This window comes from Chiloscyllium plagiosum, chromosome 23 (genome assembly GCF_004010195.1).
Source record: "Chiloscyllium plagiosum isolate BGI_BamShark_2017 chromosome 23, ASM401019v2, whole genome shotgun sequence".
NCBI classification, from domain to species: Eukaryota; Metazoa; Chordata; class Chondrichthyes; order Orectolobiformes; family Hemiscylliidae; genus Chiloscyllium; species Chiloscyllium plagiosum.
In genome coordinates, this window is record NC_057732.1 from 5,685,079 (window position 1) to 5,694,002 (window position 8,924).

At 40.6% G+C, this 8,924-nt stretch overlaps 1 protein-coding gene across 5 annotated transcripts in view; it reads left to right on the forward strand.

Annotated features, from left to right (window-relative positions):
- LOC122561572 (GTPase KRas) overlaps window positions 1-8,924 on the forward strand; it is a 61,238-nt gene that overhangs the window by 47,912 nt on the left and 4,402 nt on the right. For 3 of the 5 annotated variants that reach the window (XM_043713383.1, XM_043713381.1, XM_043713384.1), the window contains exons 3-4: window positions 4,471-4,649; window positions 5,923-6,082. In XM_043713383.1, coding sequence (XP_043569318.1) covers window positions 4,471-4,649; window positions 5,923-6,082 — 339 coding nt within the window. Of the gene's footprint in view, window positions 1-4,470; window positions 4,650-5,922; window positions 6,083-7,350; window positions 7,472-8,306; window positions 8,308-8,924 lie in introns of all 5 variants that reach the window. The other 2 variants (XM_043713385.1, XM_043713382.1) reach the window with 2 other exon arrangements.

Here is an 8,924-nt window from a genome sequence, read left to right on the forward strand (position 1 = left end):
CCACTCATCTGGATGGTTATATGAATAGGAAGGGTTTAGAGGGACATGGGCCAAAATCTGGCAAACGAGACTAGATTAATTTATGATTTCTCATCAGGATGGATGAATTGGACTGACGGTCTGTTTCCTTGTTGTACATCTCTGTGACTCAGATGGGATTTGACCCCACATCCCACCTGAGTCACAGAGATGTATAACAAGGAAACCAAATTTGAATTTGGTTAAAGAAGAAAAATCCATTAATTAATAAAACCATTGTTGTATAAAATCATCTGGTTCAATAATATCCTTTTTAGGGAAGGAAATCTGCTATCTGTACCTAGTCTGGATTCATGGACTGCAGATCCACTTTAGTGTGATTGATTTGTAACTGTCTAGTAAACTATTCCATTATAATTAATTACTACAAAGTCTGATATAAGGACTGAAACTGAACAGACCACCCAACAACAAAAAAACAGAAATTGCTGGAAAGTCTCAGCTGGTCTGGCAGCATCTGTGGAGAAAAATTAGAGTTAAAGTTTCGGGATCAGTGACCCTTCAGAACTGACCTTCAAAGGCACTGGAAATGGCTATGGCACACCACAGCTCTGCCAATCTTCAAAGTCCTCCTAACTAACGTCAGAGGGACTATGCCAAAATTGGAAGAGCTGACCATAAGATGAAGAAGCAGAGGTAAGCCTTTCTGCCCATCAAGTCTGCACCACTGTGATTTAAGATCATGACTGATCTGATAATCCAAAACTCAGCTTCTCTGCCTTTTCTACAAACCCCTTGATTCCCTTTATGAATAAACATCTGTCAATCTCAGCCTTGAATATACTTAATCATGCAGCCTTGACAGCCTTCTGCAGTAAAGAATTCTGTACTGAAAGAAGAAATTCCTCCTCATCTCTGTCATAAACGTGCAACTCCCTTATTCTGAGATTATGCCCTCTGGTTCTAGACTCTCCCTTAAAGGGAAATAGCCTCTCTGCATCAACCCTGTAAAGTTCTCTAAGAATATACAGTAGTATGTTTCAATAAGGTTGCCTGTCATTCTTCTAAAGTCCAATGAGTACAGGCTCAAATTACTCAGCCTCTCCTCATAAAATAGTTTTTCCAGACCTGCTATCAGCCAAGTAAACCTTCTCTGGACAGTCTCCAATGTCAGTATATCTTCCCTTAGATAAAAGACCCAAAACTATTCACAACAACAAAAACAGAAGTTGCTGGCAAAACTTTGGAGAGATACAGAGCTAACCTTCTGGGTCCACTGACCCTTTATTAGGGTGTCAGATTTCCAGTATCTGCACTTCATTGTTTTATTTTACTGTTCATAGTATTTCAGCTGAGGTCTGGTTAATGCCTTTGTATTGTTTTAGCAAAACCTCCCAACTTTCATACTCCATTCCCTTTGAAATAAAGGCCAACATCTGTTTGCCCTCCCTATTACTTGCTGAACCTGAATGCTAACAGTTTGTTACTCTGTCCCACCGACTTGTCAAGAAACAGCCTGACACTGCCTTTAAGGTATGAATCAATGTCCTAGGCAACAGCATCTCTATTCCTGGGTATGTTTTGTTCCACCAGCAGATGCACTAGAGGTGGAACATTGTGCTTTACAATTGGGTGGGAGTTGTCCTGGGGCTCCTCAACATTGTTGGACGCAGTGAGGTCTCATGACATAAGGTCAAATATAGTCAAGGAAACCACCTGTCACCCTGAATGGATACTCTTCCATGTTGAACACCACTTGAAGGAAGCACTAAGGGTGACAATGGTACAGAATGTTTTCTAGAGTGATGCTTGATATCACTCAACGCTGGACTTCCATGCCATGTGGAAGTGAAGAATGTACTTGATGAAATATTCACTGCTACAAATAGCCTTGAGATGGAATACCCTGAGGCCTTGTTCATTGTGACTTCAACCTGGCCAACCTCAGGAGTGTGCTACCAGGATACCACCAGCATGTCTCTTGTCCCACCAGGCACCCAAACACAATGTGAACCGTTGCTACACAAGCATCAAAGATGCTTCCCTCTCCTTTCCCCACCTGCATTTTGGTAAATCAGACCATAATGCTGTGCTTCTTCTCCCAGCTTAAAAGCAGAAACTGAAGTGCGAGGAGCCCCTACAGAAAGTAGTACAATGCTCCAACTGAGGTGATGGACAAGCTCTTATGTGACTGGGTGGACTGGTCCATATTCAAAAAATCAGCAGCCAACCTAAATGAGTATGCCACTGCTGTCAAAGACTTCATCAGTAAGTGTGTAGAAGATTGTTTGTTTGCCAAAGAAGTTAATCCGAGTGTTGCATAACCGGAAACAATGGACAAACTAGAAGATCCACTACTGAAGACCAGGTCTGAGGTGTTCAAGAGTGGGTGACCCTGACTAACCCAGGAAATCTAAGTATGATCTTCACAAAGCCATCTGGGTTGCCAAGAGACAATAGCAAACTAAATTAGAACCCCAGATTAACAACACAGATACACGTTGACTGTGACAAAATTTACACAATCTGGCTATAAAGTGAAGTCGAGTAGAATCGCTGACAAAAATGCATCTGGTATATCTGTTCTCACAGTCACCACTGCAGACGTCAGATTGGCCGCCTTCAGGGTGAACCCACAGAAAGTAACTGGCCTGGATTGAATCCCCAACTGTGCTCTTAGATCACGCATGGACCAGCTGGTGACAGTATTTGCAGACATCTTTAACCTTTTTATGATGCAAGGTTCCCACCTGCTTCAAGAAGACCACTGTCATCTTGGTGCCAAAGGAAAATTAGGCAACATACCTCAATGACTACAGCTTGGTGGCTCTGACTTCCATTTATTATGACATGCTTCAAGAAGTTAGTAATGGCATACAACAACTCTCACCTCCCAGATCACCTTGTTCTGCTACAATTCACCTACTGTCACAAATAGGTCCACGGCAGACGAGACCTCCCTGAGCCAACACATATCCTGGGGAACATCTATGTCAGACTCCTATTTATTGACTTCAGCTCTGCGTTCAACACCATAATTCCAACAAAACTCACCTCCAAACTCTGAGACTGAGGTCTCTGCTCCCCCTTCTGTAACTGGATCCTCGACTTCCTGACCCATAGACTGCAATCGATGAGAGTTTGTGATAATAACACCACCTCCACAATAATCTCAACACTGGTGTCCCAGAAGATTGCATACTCCTACTCCTTATACACTCATAACTGTGTGACCAAATTCAGCTCTAACTCCATTTACAAATTTGCTGATGACACCATAATAGTGGGTTGGATCTCAAACAACGATGAGACGGAACACAAGGAGGAGATAGACCACTTAATGGCGTGATGTAAAGACAACAATCTCTCCCTCACTGTCAGCAAAATGAAGGAGCTGGTCATAGATTTCAGGAAGCAGGGTGCCTCTCTGTAGCTGTAACACTGCATTGAGTTCTATTACCATGATGTACTTATACACAAGTAACTTTGGATTAGGTCATGAGCAGAATGACCCATATCCGGTCCCTTGAAGTACACCACTTTTTTTTCTTGCTTCTCTTCTGCCTTGCCTCCCTAGGCAAACAAATTCTTCCTCTGACTAAACATCACTTTCTTTGCTTTTTTAAAACTTTATAAAGGAAGAATTTATGTATCGAGAATGTGAATAGGCACTACACTCTCAAGCCAAACTGCACGCACAGTCTTGTAGTCCATAGCAGAGCTGAGTGAACACCTTGGTGTTCTGATTGAGAGAAGGGTGTTGATTAGGACAGTGGGTGAAATAGGCTGCTGATTAAAAATGACCAAATGGCTACTGCTATTTTAATGGTACATCTGGCGGTCTCGAGTGCATTGGGATTAAACTTTGGGTGTGGCTTAAACGTTCAGCCTTCTGCTGACTGCCTTAGTCCCCTCCATGTCTTACATTCAATTTTATAACCAACTCCCTTGTACACTTGCTTACCACACATATTTTAGAAAGCTAGTTTTACAAGTGAAACCTCTTCTCATCTTCTAGGCAAGTCATGATGTTACCTTTTTAAGAGTAGATGGGTAAAACGCACTTCCTAAAGTGACCCTTGACCTTTTTTTAATTGGTTGTTTAAATTTAGCTACCTACCATGCTGTTTTGTATATTTTTGTATTTTTCTATGTCTGTTCTGAAGTATAGAAATTACATATTGACTGGTTTTTGGGTTCTGGGAATAACTGGACAAGTGACTGTATTTAACCAGTCCTCTAAATACTTGAGGACATAATTCAGCTGCCCTGCTCTGGCACAAAAGTATTGGCTTTTTGGCCAATCCTGAACCTCCTCTTCACTAATAACAAAGTCCCAGAGTACACTCAACATGTGCCTAATGTTGGATTGTAAGTTAATTAAGATCCCTCAGGTTCTTGAGTGATGCTTCACTATTGTATATTGCTTACTACTTTATGAGAAAGTTGCACTTAATGTTCTAACTCGTCTTTCATCTGGTTTGTTCTCAGGATTCTTACAGAAAACAAGTAGTAATTGATGGAGAAACGTGTCTTTTAGATATTCTCGACACAGCAGGTCAAGAGGAGTACAGTGCAATGAGAGATCAGTACATGAGGACGGGCGAGGGCTTCCTATGTGTCTTTGCCATAAATAACACTAAATCATTTGAAGACATTCATCATTATAGGTGGGTTTTAGAAAGGGAGCCTTGTTCTTCCACCTTCTATTGCCTGCTCTGTTTGATATGGCACACTATTTGGTGGTCGAGCACTTGAATAAGCGCTGGAAAGTGAAATTAGTGCAGATAGGTTGGTACAGACTTGATGGGCCAAAGGGCCTCTTCTGTATTATGTGACAGACTATTCGAGACGAAAGGAAAGGGTTCTGACTTTGTAAATGCGGCCTACAAGAATCTATCTGCATTTTAAACGTGGCATGGAAACATTCACAATGGTATAGACTTATTGAATAAATCAAAGAATTGCGGAAGCTGAAAATCTGAAACGTGAACAGAAATTGCTGGAGAAACCCAGCAGGTCTGGCAGCGTCTATGCAGAGTGAAACAGTTCATATTTTGAGTCCTGAGACCCTTCTTCAGAACGAGTTTACTGGATTTGAAAGATATATCTGGATTAATTGAATAGTTGTTTCGAACCAACATGGGTGAAGTGGCCGCCTAGGATATCTAACATCTGGGTGTATAATAGTTCTGTAGATTTTTTTCCTCTTAATGAAATACCACTTTCTTAGTAATAATATTATTACAGGGCATGTATGCACGGTAGGTTGGGAAATGTGGTCTGCGTCTGCTGAATTCAAATTGAATGCAGATTGATGTGAAGAAAATCCCTATACTTCTCTCTACCTGATCCATAGGTTCTGTATGAAGTGAGCTGGTCAGTTTCTGCCCATTTCTCACAGGAATATCTAACATTTGGCAGAGACTAATACCAAATGGGTTTTTCCTGACTTTGAAACTAGAAAAATGGACAATTTATGGAGTGTGAAAATGTTCTCCTGTGATCAGGAGTCATGGCAAGCTGTTTGGGCAGGGTTGGGGGCACTGCATGTGGCTGTGCTATTCCTGACCTGAACAGGCATAATGCTGGCATTGACTGAGAAACAGCATGTGCCCAATGCAACATTGCTCTCCCAATCTCTCAAACATGTCGCAGAAGTGTGGATTTTAATGTTAAAAGTCACACAACACCAGGTTATAGTCCAGCAGGTTTAATTGGAAGCCCTAGTTTTCGGAGCACTGCTCCCTCATCAGGTCCACAACCACCTGATGAAGGAGCAGCGTTCCAAAAGCTAGTGCTTCCAATTAAACCTGCTGGACTATAACCTGGTGTTGTGATTTTTAACTTTGTCCACCCCAGTCTAATACCAGCATCTCCATGTCGTGGATTTTAATATCCTTCTGAATTAAAAGCTGTAAAAGTTTGTCTTTTGTTTCATAGAGAACAGATAAAACGGGTAAAAGATTCTGATGACGTCCCCATGGTCCTAGTGGGAAATAAATGTGATTTGCCCTCGAGGACAGTAGAGACAAAACCAGCCCAGGATCTAGCACGCAGTTACGGAATTCCTTTCATTGAAACATCGGCAAAAACGAGACAGGTGAGTATTGATGTGGATGCAGGTGAACTGAGTTGTGGTACAGAATAGGCATGATCTAACTGAAGACTGCATGAAGTATCAATCTACTTTTGGTCACTGGTTGCCAGCAAAAGTTCTGAACAGTTCTTTTTCTTTTAATGTGACATCCATTGGTGGTGATTTGCCAAGAGTCAACATTGGCCTGTTTGTACACTGTAGGGATTCTATGATTCTCTGTATCCCAAGTTAGCCTTATGAAAAAAAAATGCAACATTCTTCAAGCATTAGACAAGACTGAATGCACAGCTGGGACTTTAAATTGGCATTTAAACAATCTGGCTTTAACTAATTGGTGGCTGCCCTGTTTATACAAACGCCCAGCTCATCAACTTCAGCTTAATAAGTCATCAGAAAAATAGCTAATGAAAGGAAAGTATATGGCTGCGTTGTCTTGATGATGAAATAAACTGATAGGAATTCATCCCAAAAGACAGATTTCACATGATAAAATTTTCATTTGACAAGAACAGAGCATGAATGTTCCATTTACTTTGTTTAATAACACGCATTGAAGTGTCTGATATTGTTGACATGTTTGAAAGAACAATTTGTGAATTGTGTATTATGAAAAATGCGTTGCACAATTATAGATTCATGCAACTCTGTTTTACAATAGAGAGAGTCTGTTGCCTGCATTTCATCATTTCTGTAATGTGGTAATGTTTTGTTAATGTGATCGAGGTAGGTCACGTTACAAAAAGCCTTAAAACAATGATTTGTGTGAATTTTTCACTAGTACTGAGATCTCTGTCTTAGAAGATGCTAATCCATAAACGTTTGTGCTTATTCTGAAATTGCTGCATTGTACTGCTGAATGATGGGGACAAAATTGTTTTGTGTTAACCTCTGCAATTTTCACTGCTCCTTGAATCTCTGCATAATTGAATTCACATCTGTTAAAAGTATCTTGTCTCCATTTCTATGACAAAACAATGAGAACAAACCTGAAGCTTTGTGATTTGTAAATTTAGTACTCTGCATAATTCTTTGGTGGTGGTTTTTTAAAAAATCTTCTGAATCTCTGCATGGCTAAAATCACAACTCCTTTGTCTGCTACTGATTGGGGGCAAGGGATAAATCAATACAATTGTATTCTTCAAAGCTTTATTTTAACCTTTTTGGAGAGAAAATGAACATGGATCTTTGAAAATTTCAAATCATTGCTGAGTTCCTCCATGTTTTGTACCTGTTATATCTGATTATTGAAGGAGTTGTGTTTTGCAATGCAGAGAGTGGAGGATGCATTTTATACACTGGTACGTGAGATTCGGCAGTATAGGTTGAGAAAAATCAACACTGAAGAGAAAACTGCACGCTGTGTGCCCTTTAAGTGTATTGTGATGTGAAACGGTAAGTAGTGAGCTTCAGAAATAAGACCTTGTGGTTCGGGGTGGCGGGTGGGGAGAGCATTATGGAACACTTTTAAGACCAATTACTTGCGTTTGTCTCTTTTTTTTAATATGACATTGTTTCATATTGCAACACCCATGTGAAATTGCTACAATTATTTGGAATTATGGAATAGAAGGTTAGAGCTGTCCATTTGGAAAATAATGTCTGTAATGATCTGCTTAATCCACTGATTTTGATCATTTTTTTCCCTCCGATTATAAAAACTCAATGCTGAGGGAAAGTTTTTCATCATCCTTCCTCTGGTTCTTTTTGTCCAAGGATCTAAATTTTATATTTTCTGGTCGTCATCCAACCTCTGCCTAGTTTCTCTCTTCTGAATTGTCAAAATACTCTTGAATTTGAACATTCTCCCTTCTAACCTTCTCGGTTCCTAGGGGCATTTCCAGCTTCCGTATTTTCTCCACACACTTGAAGTCTTGACATGTAATAACATGCTTTCTATATACATTGGTGTATTGCTACAAAACCTTGTCATCATATTTCGAATTGGTTTATCAAACTTTGTTTGGAAACCTCTTCAATAAATGTTTGTGCATTCTGGTGCACTTCTGACGTTGATTTCAATGTGCATGATAATACAATGGGAAGTCAAACACTGTTGAATTTAATAAACTTAATACTGTTTGAAAGTATATTGCCTATCACAAGAGTGCGGGACTTTGTTCACTTTTACGTTGCATGGTTGTAATGTCCTCGTTGAAGTCCCCGTCATTACTTGGAAAAGTAAGTTAATGCATTTTAAAACCAGTTAATGAATTATGAAATCATGCAGGGTACTGTTTTGTCCCTAGCGTAGTGGACTGGTCCAGTTCAACACACATTACTAACCACAGGAATTTCTCTAATATTAATTGGTAACCACTGACAGCAGCAGTTTTGCCCATTCACCTAATTCAGCTAAATTCCATTGCACTCTGCTTGCATCTACACTGACAGTTTGTGGTGCCATCAGTGAACATGGATCTTATGATACTTTCACCATCTAGCTAATCATTTATAATTGCAGTGGAAGACTGAAGCTTCAGAATAGATTCCTGGGAGCCCCATTAACTATATATCCTGTCAATATGCATGCAATACACGCCCATGGTGGGTCAGTGGATAGAACTGTTGCCTCAGCGCAAGGGATCCAGGTTATATTCCAGCCTCGGGTGACTGTCTGTCTGTGTAGAGTTTGCACATCTCCCCATATCCGCGTGGGTTTTCTCCAAGTGCTCTGGTTTCCCCTACAGTCCAAAGCTGTGTAAATAAGGTGGACTGGCCATGCTAAATTTTCCAAAGTGTCCAGGGGTGTGCAGAACTGGTGGGTTAGCCATGAGTAATGCAAGGCTACAAGGATAGAGCAGAGGGATGGGTCTGGGTGGAATGCTCTTCAGAGGGTAGGTGTGCA